This window comes from Pempheris klunzingeri, chromosome 12, assembly GCF_042242105.1.
Source record: "Pempheris klunzingeri isolate RE-2024b chromosome 12, fPemKlu1.hap1, whole genome shotgun sequence".
Lineage (NCBI taxonomy): Eukaryota > Metazoa > Chordata > Actinopteri > Acropomatiformes > Pempheridae > Pempheris > Pempheris klunzingeri.
In genome coordinates, this window is record NC_092023.1 from 2,778,815 (window position 1) to 2,802,568 (window position 23,754).

The 23,754-nt window shown below is 39.4% G+C and overlaps 1 protein-coding gene across 1 annotated transcript in view; it reads left to right on the forward strand.

The window, feature by feature from the left end:
- Window positions 1-22,794, forward strand: part of lmbrd1 (LMBR1 domain containing 1) — a 51,774-nt gene extending 28,980 nt beyond the window's left edge. The window contains exons 8-16 of the mRNA XM_070840800.1: window positions 5,323-5,448; window positions 6,039-6,191; window positions 8,532-8,596; window positions 8,864-8,966; window positions 10,661-10,765; window positions 10,856-11,005; window positions 11,858-11,933; window positions 20,940-21,031; window positions 21,449-22,794. Coding sequence (XP_070696901.1) covers window positions 5,323-5,448; window positions 6,039-6,191; window positions 8,532-8,596; window positions 8,864-8,966; window positions 10,661-10,765; window positions 10,856-11,005; window positions 11,858-11,933; window positions 20,940-21,031; window positions 21,449-21,559 — 981 coding nt within the window. The 3' untranslated portion in view covers window positions 21,560-22,794. The remainder of the gene's footprint in view (window positions 1-5,322; window positions 5,449-6,038; window positions 6,192-8,531; window positions 8,597-8,863; window positions 8,967-10,660; window positions 10,766-10,855; window positions 11,006-11,857; window positions 11,934-20,939; window positions 21,032-21,448) is intronic.
- The last annotated feature ends 960 nt before the right edge of the window (window positions 22,795-23,754 follow it).

Here is a 23,754-nt window from a genome sequence, read left to right on the forward strand (position 1 = left end):
ATGGGGGGAAATTGCTGTCTATTTCAAAGGGCCATTTTAAATGTTTTTAAACCTCGGGCAAAAATATGATTCATAAAGCACCATGTAGACCTCTAAAGGGTCTGAAAATCATTTTAAGCATGGAAAGTGATTTTGTTCCCAAGGGTCAACACAGGGCAAGTGATGAACTGGCTAAAAAGAGATATACTGTTCTCTTCACTTGGTGCTGTCAGATAATCTAACAGAATTTTTGCTTGCATTATGCTTCTCTTCATAAGATAAGATAGCTTTTGTATTTCTGTGTTCATTTTTATTAATACATTGATGACACTAAAACCTATAATCTTGAAACTTAACAACAACAAATGAGATGCTTCACAATCTACTTTAACAAGGAACTTGTCAAATCAAAACACAGAAGTAGCTGAGCTGCCGAAAAAGTACTTTCTCATTTAGGCTCACTAATATAACAGGCCTGCAATTTTAAAAGATATTTTTATGACTTACTAGTCAGACCCTTCATAAAGCCTTTATATATGCTGCATTTTTAAAATTGGATTTAATAGTCCTTAGTCAGCTGACACCAAAGGTTTACCTTAAAAAGCGCATTGTCATCAGCATAAAGGGACATCGTTTGTTCCAGGGAACCACCCTTAATACCTCGCACTCTCTCTGTGACAACACTTAACAGGGTACAGCTGCAGCTGCGTGGAACTTTAAACCCTTTCTGCAGTCACACAAAGAGGTATAAAAAAAAAAAAAAAAAGAAATTCACTTAATAAACATATTTATCAGGTTAAACCGGGGAAAATAGCCAGGGTGGCCAAATTTTCGGTTGAAAAGCTGGTTTGCAGGGACACAGCAGCATATTTTGGTATGAATCAGTCCAACTGGCAAATTAAACAAAGCCAAAAAGACCCAAGCAGACCCTAAAGAAAGCCAACTAGAGACATTTTGACTTGTCAGAGCAGGAAAAGCAGTGGTGGAATTAATAAAAAGAATAATGGCAGCATTCAGGTGTCTGGTATTGTGCATGCTCACTCACTGACATGGCTCACTGGACACTTAAGGGAATGGAGCCATCATTGATGTTATTACCTGTGCTTTCCCTGGTTTGGCAATTCAAAATGTCTGACATGAAACTGGTCTATTGCTCTACTGAGATGACATCTAGAAGAACATGTTCTAACCTTCTAGCCAACAGCTTTGCCGTAAGTTTTCAGTCCGTGTCAAGCAAACATTTGCTGGCCTGCCGCGTTTCAGTGTGAAGGACATGTTAGTAACTATAGTATTAAGATGAAATCCAGATTCAGAAGAGGCAGACAACGCTTGAATAAGAGGTCAGGTAGAAGGCCTTGGAAAGATTAATGAAAGTGAGGAGTCACGTTGTCAGTGACATTATTTTGCTGTGAAGTCATGAACTCCTTAAGATTATTTTGAAAGCATCACTGTGGACATTGCTCAGTGCTATACCTGAACGATCAAATATATGGATTTTCTCAATGGAGCAGTAGATCAGCCTGTCTAGTTTAGTCAGATAAAAAACACAGTTTCTCAAGGCTAATTTGTGGAATATGGAATACTGTATTTTATGGACATGTGATTTTTCTGTAGATCCCCAATGTGCACAGCCCGACTTGGTCCTCCATCATGTCTGGGTCACTGTGTCCCATTTTGTGATGTGGCCAAACTGCAAATTTAAAAATATTTAAATAATTCTTAAATATTTAAATACAAGTGTGTCAGTGTAGAGTGACCCCTTGATCAAACCACTTTGTCAGTCCTGACCTCTATTATAATAACAGTCCAACACTTCAGGATGTAAAGAGGGACAAAATACTTGACCAAGCCAGCTACTTTTATTTTTGAATGGTCCTTATGATTCATGTGAGACTCTTGAATGTAACATGTAACATTTTCTTTTTCCAAGAAATGTGCATTTGCAACAAAAAACCCTAGAAATAAGTTAAAACATGTTAAAAACTGTCAAGGACTCACAAGAAAACACAAAATGACAAACAATTCTTCTTTGGTTTGAAAAAAATATCATTCATATCAGTGGGACAATTAGCAAATATGTGTCAATACCCTTAATAATACTTAAAATAATTATAAAAGAACCTGTAAAAGACTAAAACACTTTAAAAACAGCTGATATCTTATGACAACATACTGCCAAACTGAATCAACTCCTGAATCAATGGAGCATTGATGTCTGTGGATTTTTTTTTGGTCCCCATAGGGTGTGTTGCTTGACGCGAAAGGGATTGAGAATCACGGTTTATTGCTGTAGACAAGTTCCTCGTGTCAGCTTGGGACCATGAGTACAAGGTCTAGTAACAAGGAGCCTTTAAAAAGCCAGCAGTCATGCAACTCGCCGCTCATCTTTCTTAGCGATCCCAAACACTCTCCAACTTTGGCATCTTCTCCTGTCTTGTTTTTACCCACAAGCTCACACTTTGGCATAAACATGGCAACATGCAGTCAATATTTTGGAGAGTTGTTCCAATTTCTCTGAGACAGGAACTAAATAAATCCATAATGGACAGTCAAGCTCTGGACAGTGTGTGTCGTTTCCAAACAATTCAATGAGCTTGAACATGCAGGAGATGGATGGTTCTTAATGGTGAGGTCCTATAGTGCATTTCATGATTAGATAAACGAAGCAAAAGCAAGAAGAAGTTACATTTTAGTTTCTAATGCAAAACACAAATTCTTGTGAAATACCACAGCAGATGGTTTTTGAATATTTGATTTTTGAATATTTGACTAAAACATTTTGCTCACTGTCTAAAAAAGATGCCTTAAATTTGGTGGGGACAACAATAGGCAATCATCTCTTCAAATGTTAATCAGTCAGTATGATTGTCAGTCAGCATCACTGCTCTACAAACATTTTAATCAGGGTTATGACGGAAAGTTACAAAGTTTAACCACACTCTCATTTGACACACTAACAGGACGGTCTTGTTTAATGCTCCGACCAGCCAAATTGTCCTAATCAACATGTGTGTATGTGTAAAGGTCCATATCTTTAAATGCTTGAGCCTGGTTATTTCAAATTAGTAGGGTAACACTTGTATCAGGGATCTTATAACAAGCAAGACTAAAGACCTTTAAGTGCTTCTTAGATTGTTCTTAACATTGTTATTTGTTAATAACTACATAATAAATACGTTTATTGTTAGATTATAAAACAAAACCTTTAGAGACTGTTAAACGACATTGATAAAATTGTTAAATTGTTGTTCATTGTTAAATCTTTAAAGCTTTTTTTGTTTATTTAGACTAATGCATACTTAATTGCACATTTATTAGCAGGTAACTATGCACTTAACGGTTAATTATGGCTTTTGCAGGAAGCAGTGAGAACAATGACTCATGTTTTTTTTTTAAACATGGGTGGATTAAAAAACTTACCTATAACAGAGTTAATAAATGCATAATAAAGTATGTATCAATCTGAATAAAACATTATTCTCGCTTTAGATCCAGTAGCTGCTAAGTAACAAGAAAAAGCTCAGTAAAGGTTTAACAGTGACTTAGTAGGAAAGTTCATAAACAATAATAAGAAACTAAAAGGTTTTATTAATGTTGTTAAGCAGTTTGTAAATAGTTAAAGTTTCTTATGGTGTTTATAAATGTCTTGATAATCTAATCTAACAAGTTTCTTTTCATGTGTTAATTAGTGTTAATAAAAGCATAATTATAAGACTTATAAGGACCTTTTTAACGCGTATTACAAGGTGATACCATGAGGGGATTTACTCAAAAGCCACTGTGTGCACTGAATAGTTCTAATTAGCTGCGTTATGCTGGATTCTCCTCTTTATCAAAAGGTGTTGCAGATGAAGGGGACTCCTCGCCCTCCTCCATTTTGACTCCATCACAAGTAGAAAGGGCAACAAAGGAGAGGCTTGTGTGGGAGACCCATGTCCACCTAATTCTCCCTCTTCCCATTCAGCAGTCACATGACAGTGAATGATTTCAGCCAGTAACCCCTCCCCTCGTCAACACACACACACACACACACACACTCCCATCCACACTGCTCCAGGCTATTTCTGGTTATTATTGACCACAGTGGGCTTTAAAATAACTTTAATGAGCATGCACGATTATGTGTGGACTAAAAATATACTCTCCTGCAGAGAGACACCCGTGTTTTTTCTCCCCCTTTTATGTTTCTCCCATGTAGTTGCACATTTGAGGAGAAGGGAAATGTTTCTCTTGGGATCTGGGACAGGTTTTCCTTTTATGAGTGTGTTTGATATTCGGGACATGCTCCGGCCCTAAGAGCTCCATGATTCATTGCAGGAGGCGACATTCGCCCGTAGCAGAGATCCACAGCAGAGACTAATAATAGTCCAGCCTGACTTACTATCCCATGCGACTCTCTTAATGCTACCTAAAACTCAGAAACTAGTAAAAGTTGTTTTAGAAAAATATGGGTTTTGACGTTTCCCAAGTTGAAAAATGGAAGAAAGAGGGCAGCATTGTTTGATAGGACTGGAAGTATCTTTGCACAGAACGCCCCCTTTGTTTGATCATGAACCCATACAATGGCATTCCTCCAAGTTGGTTAAAGCAAGGCGGCACGGGGAGAGCAAGAAAGCAGCGGCCTGTTGCTGTTATTTTCATTTGTATTGATTGGTCTGTTTCCTAGTATTAGAGATGCCCCTTGGTTTTAATTAAAGTTCAGACATTCCTTCTGGAGATTGAAGCTGCCCATTGATAGCTGAACATGTCTGTGCACACACACACTCTCTCTCTTTGCTGTCTCTGTATTCATGCATGTGTGACTTCCTGTATGTTTGGCTGTCATTGTTTTCACTATATGCATACTATGCACCTTCTCATGAAGAAGAAGAAGAAGAAGAAAAAAAAAAGTTGATTCATTTAAATTCATGTCATTCAACATTTATTGCACCTTGATGCCCTCTCCTGTAACCCAGATTTTTCTCTCTAAAATTCTACTTATAAAAATTTCATCAGACCCTGGATAGAAGATAGTGCTGTCACATGGGGGCACTGTTAAGCTGTAAATTGCATCAGAGTGATATAAGGCAGTGATATCCACACAAAATGGTTGCAGCAAATTCACCAATAAACCTCAGCACAATTATAGATTCCACCATTTTAATCTTTTTTCCTCTAACAAAAGTGACATAGCCTGGGAGGCCAGGAACTACATTATGTGTGTGTGTGTTAACTTGCTTCACATTATGATGTGTTTGTCATCAGGCAGGCATGGGTGTGTGTGGGTGGGTGCACGTGCCATATGTGCCATCCCACTATGACAATAATGTGTGATTATAATGGAAGGTTTGCACTGTCTTTCAGGCATACGGTATGTCTGTGCTGCCTCTGAATCTGATAAAAGGCACTCGGAGTGTGGTGTATGAGCGCCTGGAGAACACAGAGGACATTGACGACGTTGAGCATCAAATAGAAAAGCTGAAATCCAAGGTTGGTCTCGCTAAATGACGGCCGAATATGTGGCATATGTGCAAATCACCTACGAGTCATGGACTGATTTTATGGACACAAACCTATAAAAGATGAGACGTATCATTACATCAGCAACAACTGTATCAATACAAACATCACGAGCACTTATTCAGTTGTTTTTACATTTCAATATAGCCTACTGTATAATCATGCACTCATTGAAAGGTATACACACATGGCCTCCAGCTGATCGCTCCCTCCTTATCTTTCTGCCGTGCTTCCCTGTCTTAACATGCAATTATGGATGGTTAGCATTGTCCTTATCTAAGCTAACCCCTCAAATGCAGGCAGCACAAACAGGGAAACACAAGTAATGACTTCTATTACTTGCCATTAGTTGCCTGGCCAGATCATTTGTCACTCATCCTCTGTGAAAAACAGTCTGGCTTTATTAAAGAGTAGAAGATAAGGAGGAGAACACGCAGTAGTCTAAATGGCACACACACACACACACACATGTATAAAGCTTCCAGCTATGCCATGTTTGATTTGAACACACATGCACGTCTGTATTTATGCATTTGTTTCGTTTGCTGGTCTCTCATCAGTGTAAAGATGGACGTCCCCTTTCCTCGAGGGACAGAAACAACCTGCAGGAGCTGGAGGGCAAACTTCAGGTCCTCCAGCGCAAGGGGAGACACCTGGAAATTGCAGAGAGGAACTGCTGCACTAAAGTGGGCAGTGCTCTCAGACCTTTCAAGGTGAGTCTGCATTATGGAATTGGCTTCCATTCCTACAAGTGCATGGACAATATTGTATGCTATTGCAGTGTCTATCACCATAATTTAGCTGTGTGTGTTCTGGACTTGATTTGATTTGATTTTGAGCAGAGGTAAGTTACGTTAGGTTAGCTTCACAATATACCACAGCTAATCTTCTTTGCATAATAGTTATATTTTTTTAAAAAAACTCTTGTTTGGCCAAGTTTCACCAACTTCCTCTCTAACTGTTTCTTTGTGCTCAAGTTCTAATCTGGACTGCTCTAGATTTACTTTTAGTTCTACTTTATACAACTGCATATTTACATGATTCCCACGGGTCGTCTCTTCACCTAATTTACTCTGAAGTCTCTCAGGGAGTCTCACATTGCTCAGGCAGGATCTCATGGTTCCCCAGGGATAAACCAAAGCAACCACAAACTTCTCTTTGATTTTACTTTTTTGGGTTGAGTAACCAATACCTGGACCTCATATATGCAATTTTAACAACACTGTTCCCATATTCAAATTTGTCCAAGGGGGTTATAACACAACTTGTCCAAGACTTTAGACAGAATGACCACATGTGGACATGCCGGTACCAGTGGACTCAATCCTTATTGGACTCAATCACAACACAACCAGCACAACTTAACCAGAACAAATTAAATGCCTTTCCGCACATCATATTGATCAGTTATAAACTCCTGCAGTAGTGCATCAAGATTGTAGAAAAACTGTGTCTCAGGGGCTCATTTCACACAGTCAGTTCACACGGTTGTATGAAAAATACAATCATCACAACCGAAACCCCTCCCGGCTGTTTATTCACACCAATCCCAACAATTTACCGTATTTTTATATTTAAAATCCCAAACTACTTGGTTACCCAAATGTAACAGCTGTGGACATTAGTATTTTAGTTGTGCTTGTTTGGGCATAAACAGCATTGTATTTTTAATTTCCAAAAAAATACTTTTAATTTGAGAAAGCCCCAGGGGTGATCGGTATGGCTTTGAATATGAGAATCATGGCTGTAATATTTAAATGTGATGGTGTCATATGTTTCCTCTAAGCACCTCAGAGACAGGACGCACATGGATGTACATCACACTTATATGAACATAACGGCGTGATTGCTTGACCTGCCCTGATTGTCTGTTACACATCATACATGATTCAGCTATGGCGATGCAAAGGGAAAATATGTTTGGCTGTTTTTATCACATTTTCTGTGTCGAGGACAGGAAGAGCTCAAACATCACTCTTCTGGTTAACATTTTACTTTCCCACTGCTACTCATTTTTCAGTTTTTTACTGCTCTGCAGGCATGCACAAACATTATAAACCACGGTCTGTAACTGTTTGTCTTTAACCAAGGGGGTTGCAGCTAATGACAGTCCCCAGACTCAAATTTAAACAGTAATGAGTTGGGAGATTTATTTACTGTATACTCAGGCACTGGTGTCGAGTGATAAGCCAAATGATTGTGATTTCTCCCGAGCAGTTGTGCCACTGTGTCTCAGACACATGCTGTCCTTATTATATCAACCCTGGTGGTGAGCAAAAGTTATTTACCGAACATGGGGAACATCTACAGCTAAAAGGTGATTGGACCTCACAAAATAATTAATGTCCTGCGATGAGATCATAAAGTAAATGTGAAAAAGCAGGTTTTTATGCAGAGCTGTTTTAGATAAGCAAAACAGAATGCAAATTAATTTAAGATATAAAAATACATTACATTAAGGCTGCAGTGTTTTGGGTGAATGATGAATTACTTTACTGTCTCATAATTATTTGCATCTATGCATTGACATGGTCCTGAAATGCTGGAGTAAGAAACTGAACGCTCTTTTATGCTCATTTCTTACGTCCTGTATAATCTGTTCACTCTTTTATCTTGATGCGTGGCCAGTTAAACATTGTGCTATACATCACTGGAGCGTTATATGTTTTAACTGTACAATATATTTTACCATGCATGTTCCCTTTTCTTTCTTTTTTTTTTATCATGGCTGGTACAAAATGTTTCAGCTACAAAGGGCCCCCTTGAAGGCGAGCGGTTGATAGGGTTTATTGCCTTTTTGGCTGCCACCCACCTTTTGCCTCCCTGGTTGCAACCTCCCTACTCTGTCTGGCCTGTGCCATTGCTTCCCCCTGTCACCTTAGGCAACAGTGCCAAACCGTGGTTGGCCAAGCCATATGGTCTCTCCTTGACAAAAGACATGACAGAGAGGTTATATTTGCTGACCCAGTAGATGCCTTAGAAAGCACACCTTTTCTTGATTGAGGTTTGGTCTCGTATTGTATTGTAAAGTGTTTATTTATTTGTTTTTGCAGATCTTGTTGGGCATTTTCTTCATCCTGGTTGCACTGCTGTTCACCGTTGCCTTGTTCATTTCAAAGTAAGTCATTTTAGGTCCTGAACACTGTAATTCTGAAAACAATCCAGCTCAGAAATCTGTTTCATATTAACCAAGCAAGGTGATGAGGGGCCTCTTGCCAGGTCATCATTGTAAATGAGAAGCTGTTCTCAACTGATTTTACCTGGTAAAATAAAGGTTAAATAAACAAATAAAATGAAAATGGACGATGTAATTGTTTCCCTTAACTGTATTTATGAATGTGTAATGCTGGCAACATATACATATAGTTTCCTTTGTGTGTTTCAGTTTGGATAAAGCTCTCCACTCAGCTGGCATCAGCTCTGGGTTCATAATCTTTGGCACCAACCTAACCAATCCTCTGAATGAACTTCTATTAGCCTTACAGCCCGTGAGTATCCTCTCATCTCTCATGGTGAAAAGATGATTATCCTCAATTAAGATACGCTTAAAGCCATATTTCCTTGTTTCCATCATCATTAACCAAAATGAAGCATAATCTAAAAGCTTTATTCTTGGCTGTCCTTAGATGCACTCGTGTTGTTAAAAACCTGGTGTGTGTGTGTGTGTGTGTGCTTCGCTACACTGCAGGTGAATTTTGAAAAATCAAAATCTCAACCACAAAAGCAGCTACGTACACTAAATGTCATATTAACTAGAAGTCAGTTAGCATTTTGTCACTTTTGAATACTTTTTTTTTTTTTACCAAAAACCCTAGAAGAACAACATTACAAAGCAGGAAATGATACCCACATTAATCACACTCACTGGTACATTTTGCATTCTGCAGTGACGTCAAAGTAATTTAATGTTCCACGAGAGCAAAGCTGAGAGAAATTACAACATGACAAAGCTATAAGTGGGAGCATGATAGATGGCAAGGATAACGGATATTTGCTACACCTAAGTATCTTAAGTTGCAGTACAATGTAGTCTAATGAAACAGCCCCGTGATGGCGCTCTGTGGCATACCCAACCGAAAGGTGTTGTTTTGGATGAAACATTTGAAAAAAATCTTTTTTTAAACTATTCTAAAACCATGGCGCGCTCTTCTGTTGTGCATTCAATCAAGTGTTCAGGGTATTAATTTCTCTGTGAGCCACATTTGGAAATACAGGAAATAAAAGGTGTAGAAGTACAGGGCAGTATACAAAACACTGAATTAAATACGGTAGAAAATAATCTGTTCATTACCTGTAATTATTATTCAGTGTATTATTCTGTTCACAGATAATAATATTTATCAAATGAGAAGTAAATGGCAACATGTGATTAAAGGATTTGGCAAATGTTTTGCTGCATAGAGCAGTTTGCAGTCCAGATTCTGGTTAATGAATCATAATGTATTTCTTTGCTTTTGTTGTCTTGTGTTGGCGTCATTTAAACAATCAAATCATGTTTACTTGTTCTTAAAAAGTCTAGAGGTCTGTGTTTGATAGTATATTTGGAGCTTTTAAGCCTTTACGCTTAATGATTATGGATATTTATCCGTCTTGAAATCAGATTCAAAACGTTAAAATGCAACTATAATCAAAAATCTTTTAGTTATAATGTGATATTATCCGTTTAATCAACAATAAACCTGTGGATTCTGAAGACCCACATTTAAATTCAGTGTTAGCAAAGTTTTCCAAATGTGAGTTATTGAGATTGACAGAATATTAAATTTCCACCATTGCCTCAGGTCTAGACACTAAATAGACCATTTTCTGTTAAACTCAGTATTCTTTAGCAGAATGTGGAGAAAAAAAATGATCATACATAGAGGCATTGATTAAATGTCTAGGGCCAGTGTTTAGAAGTTTGACCTTGGTGTTTAAGGGATGAAGTACACCATATCAAGAATGGGATACAGTTCTGTGTTTGTAGGGATCAGGTTAAATCAGAGCTTTTCAGGTTACACAACACAATCAATAAATGTTTATGTTCCATGCAGTGTTCTTTTATGTGTAGACCACACCTGTAGATAATTGATCCACTGAATAATGAGAGAAGGTTTTGGATGTTCAAAGGTTTATGTGCTCTGCAGTGACTGGTGAGGCAGCATTTAAGAAACCCAGCTGACCTCTGTCTTTGGTATCACAGGTTTTTCCACTGGATTATATCCTGATCACAGTTATCACCATGTACTTTGTTGTCACATCCATGGCTGGCATCCGCAACATGGGCATCTGGTTCTTCTGGATAAGGGTGAGCAAAGGCTGTCTTTCTTTGTTACCACAAAAAGAATCGCCACTACAATATTCATTAATTGCGCATTAACGTGTTCTTCTTTTTCAGCTGTACAAAATAAGACCTAAGAGGACTCGCCCTCAGGCTCTCCTCTTCCTCTGTATGATTCTTCTCTTGATTGTCCTTCACACCAGCTACATGATCTACAGCCTGGCCCCGCAATATGTCATGTACGGCAGCCAGAAATACCTCGCACAGGTGAGGAAAGATGTCTTTGCATTTCTGTGTATCTCTAGGTTTGTAGTCTCGCTGATGAGAGCCCGCTCTGAGGACGGGGAGCTAACAATGCCGGTTAGTCAGTGGGTTCAAACCACTTTGGGCCAGCAGGGTGTAGGCAGCAGCACGGTCTCTGCGGGCTGGCAGCGGGGCTTTTTAGACTCCAGCTCTGTTTGGATTCTGTCTATCTGTTTTATGTAGGCTTCGTGGCTATTGCTGTGTGGATCTGTTGTGTGCGAGTCTACCCTCTGTGTGATCTGATGCAGCTCTGCTCTGTTTCTCTCTGTGTGGGTGTGAACATCTAGTTTAGATGCACCCTCGCGTCAATGCTTAGTCTCAAAAAAAAAAAGAATCTTTTAAACAACATAATTAAAATGAACCACAGTGTTGTTTTTGCTGAAACATCCTGTTTTTAAATGTGAGAAAATAAGCTCTTAAAACCAGCTCTATATGACTCACAGGGTAAACATGGCTTATTCCTCTCTGTTGCTGTCTTTTCCCCTACGGTATTTGAATACATTCATTGTCATTTCTACCAGCCCAGCTTATACAGTGTAGCCTCTGTGTAGTGGATATTAACAATTGTGTGCAGTGAATTCCTTTATTTAACTTATAAATCCTTAAAATGATGTTGTTTGCCTATGTTGCTCTATGAGGACCTGAGTTTATTATTGAATTAATCAAAAAAAATCAGCTGGAAACCACAACTTCCAGGTGATTTTGTAAAACTGAGAGGTAATTCAGAGATTATGGGTTCAGGTTTTTCTTCTCAAGCCGTTAGTTTGTAGTGTTTCTTCCCTAAACAGATACATGCCTCTTGTGTTTTTTCATCAGATGCCCTCAGCAGGTTCAACATCGGGGAATGCTACTTCTGGCACCACGAAGATCTGTGATGCAGATGCGCCTGAGGGTAAGTATGTCATCTCTTGCTAGCACAGTGAGGTAGCACCGGTCCTATAGTGAGAGGAACTTAGAAAACAACACCAAGTCTATACCAGAGGAAAGGAGGGACAGCGAACAGCATGGCCAGAACACTGCTCAGTAATCTTTATCACCATCTATTATTTATTAGAGGGAATAATACCAAGGACAAACATTTAGTAATGCAGTACATGGCCTCCTGCTGTCTCCATGCCAACGCTTATTACAGCTGATCAGCCATGAAAACATAAATGTGTCGTGCGAATGTACATCGTTGCAGCGAGCTTTACCCTGACAATTCATTCACTCATTAGCTGAACGCTCGATTAAGTTAGAGAGAGACAGACAGGCAGACAGACAGACAGACAGGCAGACAGACAGACTTTTAGCTTTAGTCAAGTCATCCTCCCTGAAAAGTCTCTCTGTAACATGTTGTAGGAGTGTTTTGGCTCCCGTGCGTGTTTGTTGTTGCTAGCGGAGGTCTATTAGTGTGAGGGGTAATTATTTTTTATTCAAATGAATCAAGGTGTTGGACCATAAATGCTCTCCCAGAAGTTGCAGAATTGCATTGCAATTACAGCAACTAATGAGTGGTGATGAGTTTAAATGTCAAGTGTGAGTGAAGTTGATGTGGAAACAGTTACGTAGGAGTTGTTGTTCTTCTAGTCAATATTGTCAATATACAAATATTGTGCAAATTAGATATTTCTCCTAATATTTTTTCTTATGTGTTTTTTTTTTGTACCAGTTTTAAATGAATAAATTATTGTTTAGTTAATTACACATACAATTTAAGAAAATATGCACTCATATTTAGGGCTCTCCGTGATTTTTAGTGGGTTTTTTTTCCATGTGTTGATGCTAAAAGGCTCACAAACAAGGCTGACCTGTGAACATTTATTTAAGACAAATGATATCAATTTATCAAATAGCGTCAAATGTGGTTCTCGCGGTAAAGCAGCTGGAGGTAAAACACCGTGCTAGCATTTTGTCGATGGACTGCATAGAAAAACGTCTATCGCTTCATGTCATGCTCTAGTGTTTATTTCATGGTGACGCACACACACTCTTTACTGCAATAGTTTTTGTCATTTGTCCAAACCGAAGAGCTCAAAATCAGATATTTAATATTTTTTATTACATGCTTAATTGAAGATTTGCACAAAGGCTCTAAATAAGAAGAGGCAAATAGTCCTATCTTTTTAGTTGTCAAGATTATAATTCAAAATGTAATAAGCAGTAGGTCTTTATTATTATTTATTCATTGAATTTACAGAAAATGTTCTGTATCGTGATATGAAATGACCTATATCAGTATATGAGATTCTAGTCATATCTCACAGCCCTAATGAGGTGCTCGCCTGAATGCTGCAAAGATGTTAGAGATTACTGACTTGATGGTCAGGAATTGTTTTTACTTAATCCATTATTGAAAGTGTATCAATACAGGGTACGACAGGCAGAAAATAAAAAGGCAGGAGAGTAAGTGCAGAGATGGAAGGGAAGGTTTGTTTCAAATAATCAGATAATAATCAGATTATAGACAAACCGGTCTTGTGTCCCCCTACCTGTGGATGGGCTCACCTGTTTTTTACACACATGCAGTAGTTTTGTCGATTTATCTGTGTTTGTATACAGAAAGACTTTATTGAAAGGATGGTTTTTGTGTGGAACTGAAAGGGGAGTCTTTGTCGTCCAGTGACGTGACTCCTGTGGTCGGCCAAACTTTGACATGGTTGACAGATGTAGTGACCTGAGTGGGACCTGGCTTGTTTGAAAAGGAACAGCTTGGCGGTGATTAGCTGCATTACAAAGTGAATCGAGAAAGAAGCAGAAGTGATTAGCATATTTGTTTAGGCTGTCAGCAGTGGGTTTAGGCCGTGGTGATGGTGACTCTTTCAGGGCTGCACAGCACGGAGGGGCTAATGGAATAATGTCTCTGACATTTGAAAATGATGCGAAATGGTGTCTCTTTGCACTCTATTCATGCACAAAAGGCAGTCGGTGGTCAGCGGTTGCTGTTTCCATGGCAAGAGGCCCACGGATAAGCTGAAACATATTTAGAATATGGTACGATTACACAGAATACATTAACAACTGTGACCAATCAGCTCCTCTTATCACACAGAAACACAGGAACCCATACCTGCTTCTCCGAAACACTTTATATTCTGAAAATGTATATTCCACCTTAAATAAACAGTCAAAGATAAGACGGTGTCCCTGCTGCAGATGAAATCATTAAATCTTTGTCACCACGCTGTCTGTGTACAGTAGCCTACAGTATGCATCAGAAGATAAAGATGCACTCACCTGTGCAACAGTTTGGAATAATGATTATTATTAATTAAATGTAATAAGCAATAATATATTATTTAGGTTGCCTTTAATCACATTTACCTAAGTGATTAATAACATTGCATTTAATTAATCCAGCTGTGTTTCCACATGACAATAGTTCTGATAACACACAGTAATTACATAAACTGACAGTCCCCCAAAATGCTCCTGTTTACATGACTATTCAGACAGAATTGTGGAAATTAATTAGCTTTTCTTTGTTTGGTTGTTTGTTTTCTCTCGAACAAATAATTTGACTAAATGAACCCGAACAGATCCCACCATGATTCTGCACCACTTGTTGTTTATTGCAGCCTGAAAGCTGCGTTGTGTCTGACAAGATGATAAGTTAAAGATGTGAAGCTGTTTTAAGTTGAGCTGGTCTAAGCAAGTGCAGTAAAATCAAATGTTTCTGTGGCAAGCAGTATTAGTTACTGCGGGCACGTGATAAAAGATTGAGAGGTCTGTTGGTTTGTGCAGACACTCTGGCGCTCTCCAGTACACCACAGGAGTCGTGGTGACGGCGTCATTAGGATGATTACCAGCAGTATTTCTGCTCTCTCTTCTGACCAGTTTAGGGAAACTGATCCTATTTTGGCCATCTTGGAAATGGCTCCTGCTTTCATAACAGCCGTTGTACCACCTACCATGAGGAGGAGGAAGTGTCAAGCAGAGACAGCACATGTGACTGAGAGGGAATACAATCAAAAGCTTATTGACTGATATACTGTAAAAGAAATGAGTTGAGAGGTGAAGGAGCGCAACTCTTTCTTTTCCTATTTACATAATGCAGCTTTCAACCATCGATGTGAGGGTTTTCTTTATAATGTCTGTAGCAGTTTCAAGGTAGGAGGAAGGCGTGGATGTAGAGGAATACACTGACTGGCTACGTGTCAGTGAGTCAACCAACCAGCTCATCTGAATGTCCTTAACTAATCTGTGCTGTGAGATCATTTTTACCTGAACTTCTGTTGTCTGCTGCAGCGTCCATCTGAAAAGCCATGATGATTAAAAGAGAACTAATATTAAGGACAAGAACAGAGGATGATCTGATGATAATAAGCGTTGTTATTGTGGGTTTGGTGCATTTTATTATTAATAAATCTAATAAAGCACATAATAGGAGAAGGTGTGCACATACTGTTGCTGAGCACATGTTGTGTCCTATCATGTTAGCATTATGTAACCCTGCCTCTAGCCCTTATTTTACATGCATCTGTTACATTTAGTATTTTAATCTTCAAATATTAGGTGCATTCTAGTAAGCTTTTGCAATTCTTTACCAAATCGAGGGCTGCGGCAGTGAACTGCACCTGTATTTTTCACGCCATGTCTCTGCAGCATAGAACGCCAGATTCACAAACGTGGACATAAACACAAGCACACTCTCTAAATTTCAAGCTCCTCACTCTGGATGGACTGTGTAATAACCTTTATTGTGACACGGGATCAAAAGAAAGTCACGCTGGTGCCTGACTGGCAGCTGGTCACAGTGGTGCAGTGACACTAACATCTTGGTAAACATGTACTCGGTGTAAAGCTCTCCATTATCCGCTCTGAGGTCATTACCTAACTGTTACTCTCTCACTCCGCAGAGTGGAAACGAATCCTTAGAAATTAGCTGCCAAGGCCCCAGAAAATCTGAACTCTGGGCTCCTCTTCAGTGTGCAATTCAACACAGGGTATAATGGTATTTAAAATAAGTCTGAGTATGTATTGGAAGCTCTGTTTGTTGCACCTCTGCACAGCAGTGATGCTGCACATTACAGCAGCAGTTAAATTCAGCCGAGGAAGAGCTTCCATTTAATCCATTTCATTTTATATCCATACTCATTCTATCTCAAGCTACTGACCCCTTGAACCCTCGCCGCACTAAATCTCCCCATGTTTGGTTTTAGTATATTCAGTCACTTTATTTCAGAGTTATTTTAATAAATAATTTTATTAATAAATTACATTTTCTCCTTTTATGGCTTCAGGAAGCCTGGCTGAAACCTGAGGGATACTCAGCATTAAGTGAGGCTGCTCTTCCAGATTATTCTTACCACCGAGATGCTGCTACTTAATGGAGGGCGAGTTGCTTTGATCATAAACTCTGACTCTCTGTCTAAGATCATCTCCATCCACCGTTCGTCCTTGTCAGTAAAGATGTTAGTTTTCTGATGTGGTTGTGCTAACTGCTCTCTTGGGTGACATGATGATCTACATTTTATGTTCGTTTTCTTCTTCTGACTGACGATGGTCTAATTGTTGAGGATCTCAGCTGTTAATAATCCATCAGGCCCATTTAAATAAGCCTTCATCTCACTTACTGATGCATTTGATTTTATTTCATTATGACTGCTTCCATCACAGATTTATCTGTCTTCATGTCCATTTTTAATGATCACTCCTGCTCCCAAGAAATAAACTGTCTCCTCTGTTGTTTATTGCTGTCATGTTAAGGCCTCCATCTTCACATCTGCAGCTCCGCTTATTACTTACATTAGTTACCTTGACAGTCTTACTAATGATTTTAATGGCGTTCTGTCAACAGCACAACAACCACGTGCATTATGGGTACAGTAAAGGCATATTACCAAACCATAATATGTCAACAACATAATTTCCTATTGAAAGACCCAAAAACGTATAAAAGCACCATTTCTAGCAAGGAAACTTTATTCTACACCTAATATCAATAAGCACAACTCCAAGGTTTTTCACTTTACCAGTTAACGCCCACAAGGTCACAGCTCCTGTTTTTCTGCTTTTGTTCATTGTTAAAGTTGACAAAGAACCCTCAAGCCTGCCCTCGTCTGCATAAATGTCTTCCTGGGAGTTTGAATTTTAACTATGAGCTGAAGTCCAGTTCTTACCTTGGAAGAAATATCAACATTATTTCTGGTTTGAATCCTAGTGGTGAAACTTAAAACACAGAGGAGTGTTATCACGCTATGGACTGCTGTCTGTTTCCTAGCAACTTGCCAGTTTCCACGGCATTGTTTTAAAGAGCTTCGGGGGAAAGATGGTCATAATTTCATGTGTTGCCTTTGAGATGTCAGGTGCCCAAGCAATTTTCAGCAGGAGACTCCCTCAACCCCAACACAAATTAATAGTAATTTTCTTTGCATCAAGGGGATCATCATCAATTTGAGTTACAATGGAATATGTCAATCAAAAGTTATTCTCCTGGAAGAAAAATGTCCATCTTGTAATCCACAGACACCCCTTACCTTTTAAAGGAAATTGCATTTCCACAGAATATCCGTTTGCTTGGTTTTGTGGCAGAAGACCCGCAGTATTAATTAATAGAATAAAAAACACTTTCTGATCAAGATTTGGCTTTAAAGATGTCTAATTAAGATGATATCCCCATTTTAAAGCTGCTCTAATCAGTATTTTTCACCTTTTTAGAGGCGATAGAGCCAACTATCATCCTGTTCCCCCAACAGGTAACAGAGGAGTGGATCCGTCAGGACGCCTGAAACCAGAATCCGAATGAGTGGAGGGCTGTTAACAAGCTGTTACTAGCTGCATGCCCACATCTCAAACCTGAACTTAATGAGTCATTTAATTTAATCAAGCCAACAGGAGAAGGAAATAAGACCCACCTTGTCCAAAGCAGGGATTTTGTTCCCAAGCTTTCTGTCGGTGTACTGAGAGCTTCAGGTTGGTTCTAGCCGGATGGGGTCACCTCTACATATTTTGCCTTTTGTGTATGTGTCTGTGGGTCTTGAGCGCTGCACAAATGGATTTTCTCTGCAAGTGGAAGAAAAAAAAAATAAAAAATAGATTCTGCACAGTGAAAAGATGCATTTGGTGAACATTCATCGACACTAATATGAGAAGCCAGAGATTTGAAAATAGTTCTGTTGAAGGAACATCAGCATTCTCAAAGGACATTGGAGTGAAAGTGCTCTCTTGCTTTTTGAAAAGAAAGTAAAAGCATACAGTGTAGGAACACGAGTGCTTGCTGATAGAGAGGCTTTCACAAAGACCAAAATATATGTGTGTGTGTGTGTGTGTGTGTGTGTTCAAGGTTTTATGCATGTGTTTGTGTTTGAATGGAGAGATGGAAGTTATACATAATGCATCATGCTACACAGGGCAGCACTCACCCGGGTATCATGAGTCAAGGTGAAACTACCGGCACTCGCACACTGCCCTCGTGCTCTTATCAGAGAACGGTAATGATTTCAAGGTGAAATGGGTCAGCAGTGTACATGATAATATATTTAGGCAGACCACTGTTGTGAACCATCTGTAGGTCCCTGCTATTCAGGTGAGCAGCTGGAGAGCTACAGATGGCTGAGGGACTGGAGGAAAACGCGTGGGGTCATGGGGATGACGAGAGACTTGCTTCTTCTATTATCTGTTGATGGTGGTGCAAGTACAAGCAGATTGCTTGTGCACCTTCAGAGCTCGCGTGTGTCCACTCCAGCTCGTCTTTGTGAAAGCAGCACAGGCCGGGATTTTCACTCTACATTCAACTCTCAAAAGAGAGAAGAAGCTTTTGAAAATAGCGGTGGTAATGAATAAATTCCAATCCACGCAGAGTTATTACTGTGGGCCGTGATGCCACGTAGCTTGGTATAAGTCTGATTGCACTGTTCATGGGGTTCAAGTCAGTGTGAAGAGCTGTGTAAGAAACAGTGTGATAGGAGCAGCTCAGCAGGGTTAGCGTTAATGCTCCAGATGGCTCTCTAACATAGCCAGACAGTGCGCTTCGTCTTCACTTCGGCTTTGTGGACTTCCTCTCTTGCTTTGTTTTGCTGCAATCATACAAGTCTGTTTAGGGAGTTTATTGAAATGTTTCTCTTTTTATTGCTCCAGTTGTGCATGATTACGCTAATTAATACATGTGATCTGAAGGAAGGCGTTTTTCTTCTTCTTCTTCTTCTTCTTCTTCCCTTTCTTCCCGTGTTTTCACACAACAACAATTGGAGCACTGAAGAAAGATCCAGACTCACATCATTGGCACTTTCCACATTTGACGTCATCAGCATTTCCCAAGCCTGCCAATACCCATTCATGCACATAAAGGGGAATGACTCAGCTCAAGTATTTGTGTATTATTCCTGCCGTCTGTGCCAGTCAGATCAATAGCACTATCAGCTCTGTCAAAAACTGGAGAGCTGAGACTCAAAGGTGATGTCACCAGCATAAAGCACAGAGCTGCTGCACAGACAGAGAAAGCAGTTTGAGAACTTTATTTATTTTTTTTCAGGTCTTCTGGTTTCATGTGCTTGTGCTCATGATGACAGAGTTTAGTCAGGACTGATTGAGCTGTGCTCGGTCATAGCCGGGAAAAACTCACAGAGAAGAGATTTGCTTACTGCTACCGAGGTTTTTGAGAGGTGAAACATCAACAAACAGACGGAGTGAACAGAAAGGGGAAGCTTTTCATCCTTTTTTGTGGGGACATGTCCATCTATTGTACGGCAAGGACATCACGGGTAAACAGAAGTGCTCTCTGAAGTGGTTTGCTGATGACCGGGGCCTCTCTTAGTACCAGGATATCAAAGCCCCATGCAAACTGTTAGATTTCAGCAAGATCAATCAAAATATAGCAATTGTTACTAATTCAAAGGAGCAGCGAGAGATCCACATGTTTTAAAGCTGGCATGAACCAAATATAACAATATTCACTTTGTATTCGTGGGTATGATACATATACATCATACATTTCTTTTAAAAGTGATTCACACGACGTGGAGAGCTCGAGGGGGCTCCAGTTGAAGTTGCATCCCCTTTACCTCATCAGAAAATCAAGGTTACATGCATAACTCATAGCCAATGGTTCGCAGTTTGGCGTCCTGCTGTGCGCCTGTCCTTTTACCTTTCGTCTTTTCAGTGTGCAACACTAGATACATTTGATGCAAGGCTCCATTAAATGTTACATCATTCCCATTTTATCTATTGGTTAAGCTATAGTCACACCGACAGTGACATGGCTTTCCTCTTTTAGGAAGACTGGTTGTCTTTTTCAGTTACAGTGACAAAACTGCCCGCGGCACCAGTCCATGTAGTAATAGCTGCCTTAAGTGAGCACAGACCCCTTTATAACAGATGTATAACAAGTGCTACTCTGGTACAATTACAAACATGGTGTAGAAATATCCCTGTCACATTTTATTACGCTCATGCTCCTCGTAGACACCACAGAGAAGGAACTCCTCATATTTCTCTGAAGACAGAAATCCTCTTCCCTCAGGCTGCTTGTCTTCTTTCTTTTCGTCACTCTGCAACAATTTATTGCATCTATTTTAAATTCTGCTTTTTGAGAAGGACAGTCGGGTTTGTGTGTCCTGCTGACTTCCTTAAACATCACTTCTCCCAGATGGCTTTGGGTTCACGGCTTCCCTCTGCGCTCTGTTGTCCCAACACATGAGAACAAATTTCCCTTTTTTTGTTTTCATTTTGCAAAGTAACAGCTAGTTTTCCAAACTTTAGTGTCCTATTTATCTTTTTATGTATCTGTTTATCTGTGCCGTGCAGAAGTGTTGCACCTAAAAACATTAAAGAAACAAATTGGACTTGTCACAGATAAATGAAATATTTTATATCAAGCATCTTGTGTTGAGTCCAAAAGTAAATTTGCTTTTATATACTCTGTATTTAACTTGACTTGTGTTTTTCTAAACTCTGCTCTTGTTTCCTGTGTCCCTTTCAGACCAGTGCACTGTGACGAGGTCCTATCTTTTCCTCCACAAGTTCTGGTTCTTCAGCACCATCTACTACTTCGGGAACTGGGCCTTTATCGGGGTGAGTCCAAGTTTGTAAATCAAACGTCATCACGTCGATTCAAAGTAGAAGGAGAATCACATTACGGTGTTCATGGGAAAAATTTGGGCGAAAAAAAGAGCCGGTTGTTGAAAAGTTATTTTGTATAATTTGAACAATAAAACATTTACTGCAACAACATCTATAAAACATTTAATTCAGTTCAGAAACTGTTTAGGAGTATTTTCTTTTGGGACGAGTGTGAGAGCAAGAAGCACATAATTTAATTTCTACTTAGAAAAAAGGTTGCTGGAAAATGATTTTCCCAGACTGCACACAGCTAATCTCCTCAGCAAAATATTTAATAGCCTCTTTCCCGCCGCTGCTGATGCATTCTATCGATCAAGTGATCCTCATGAAATATTTCCTAACGTGCGCTGCTGTGCTTATTATTTTTAGGCCTTCCTCATCGGTCTGGTGGTGTCCTGCTGCAGAGGGAAGAAGTCTGTGATCGAAGGAGAGGTCGAGGCCGACGACTCAGACCTGAGCGACGACGAATACGTGCACTGAAAATCAGCATCCGCTCGGCCGGGTTTGTAGATACTCCAACCGTAACATAAAGAGACTAGAAAGTACAACTTCACGGACAAATAAATGGATGTCAGTAATTTGTCATGATTTAATTTATTGGTTTTAAGGAGGTGTCGCTGCAGTGGCGTCCTGTGGGCTCCAGCCTTGTTTTGAGTTGACACATCCCTCCCCTTAATGAGACCGCTCAGACTGATTGTTGTGTCTTTCTCAGTCAATATTATTGATGACTTTGGGATTCTGGGAGCATCCTCCAACTCAATCCTACCTTGAGAATTCACTTATCAACAGTTTGAAACTGACACAAATTGGTCATTTTTCTACAGGAGGAGAGACACTTATTGGGGCAGCAGATATAGAGTTTATATGCTGCTCCACAACTATACGTCTGAGTATTATTTGGAGGCCGAGCTCGGACACAAACTTACTTTTTACTGTCTCTGAGAACTTTCTAGACCCTTTAAATGGTTACTTATGACTATATCAATAGTTGGCTTTAATATAACTTTACGATAAGATACTATGAGAACAACTGAGCCTACGCAAACTGTTCTGCTTGCTTGTTTTCTGAAACGTTAATTGGTACAAGAAAAAAACAGCAGTAATCATTTTCAAAGTTTGTTTTGCTCGTTTTCGTCCGAGGTTAAATCCAACGCTTAAGGCTTGCTGATTTTTCCCCCCCATACGTTTAGTTATTTGCCGTCTCAGATCGTTACTTCAGCCAATGTTACTGTATTTGCGTACCTGCACTGTGTGAAATGTAAAGGACCAAGTGGGGCTGCTGTGTTTTCAAACTTTAATTTATTCTTTGCTTTTAAAGAAATGGGTTTATGAATCAAAAAAAGAATTAATCATATAGATGTAATTTTCTTTTAATTGAGGAGTACTTTCTGTTTTCGCCAGCGCTCTAGAGTTTATCAAGCTATGTCGAAGTGAACACACACTTTTGATTTGATTAACAATCAACAAACTGACACAAATATTTGTTTGTTTTTTTGAATGTAGAAACCAAATGTTTGTGCCCGGTGAATGTAAGTACCATGATGGGCACACTCCACTGTTGATGCTTCCCTCAATGAGTCTCTCACAAATCGGTTTTCTTTTTGCTTTGAGATTTCAGTCTGGTTACCTTTACTGAGGAGGTGATGGTTGAAAATAATGCTGTTGTGGAAGTTGTGTCAGTATTTAATGATACCTGTATTTAAAGAAATAAAACTGTTTTAAACACACTTTGTTTCTGTCCACAGTTATTTTCATTACTCCCCAAAACGTGATCGTTTCTCATATCGCTGTCTATAAAACCTGTTGATCGTGTGGTATCTATTGAGTCTTTTTTTATGAAATATCTTTTCTCTTAATTCTGGTTGCATACATTATTTATCCTCGTTAACTATAATGAGTGCTGTGACAGAGTTGTTACCGCAGTGTGGTCAGAAGGAGCTGCAAAGTACATAACCACAATCGGTACTTCTGTGAGCGCGGACGTGTATCCTGCTGTTCAAAGCTCCGGTTTTGACACTTAAACAAGTTTTAGAGTAAAAAAAAAAAAATGAACATAAGTATCAAATGAAACTGACAGTTAAATACATTCGTTCTTGGATTAGCACATAACTACTGAGGGCTTGCTTCAGATGGATTTGCATGAAATTTTGAGTGCATGTCCAATTAGAGTTCGTGGTATGCATACCTTGTCATAACTATTGTGCAAGCCTGCTTTGAGTTAAGCCATTATATGATACGCCACCCCCACATACACTAATAAACTAAATAAGCCTTGAGCCAAAAAACACGGAGCCCCAGAACATTAGCAGACAGGATTGTGTGATCAACATGCCAGATCAAAGGATTTCTGCTGCTCAGAGTACAACTTGTCTAGTCATTTCCTTTATTCAAAAGCCAGGCTTGTCTCATTTTTGCCTTCCTCCTCGCATCGCTTTTTAAGCCCCTCTCTCCGATTTGTTTTGCGAACAATGAGCACATTTTAATGAACAAACGAATGAATTAGTTCAGGAAAGTAAAAATATTTTATGCGTGGAGCTGCTACACTAGTAAGATCTGCCTGAAGGCCATGCAAAACAGATGCATTTGATTTTTGTCGCTATTCACACAAAACTGTGATCTCCAAATCCTTTTAAGGCACAAAACGAAGCCTCTGAACCTCTGAGCTACCCAGGAAG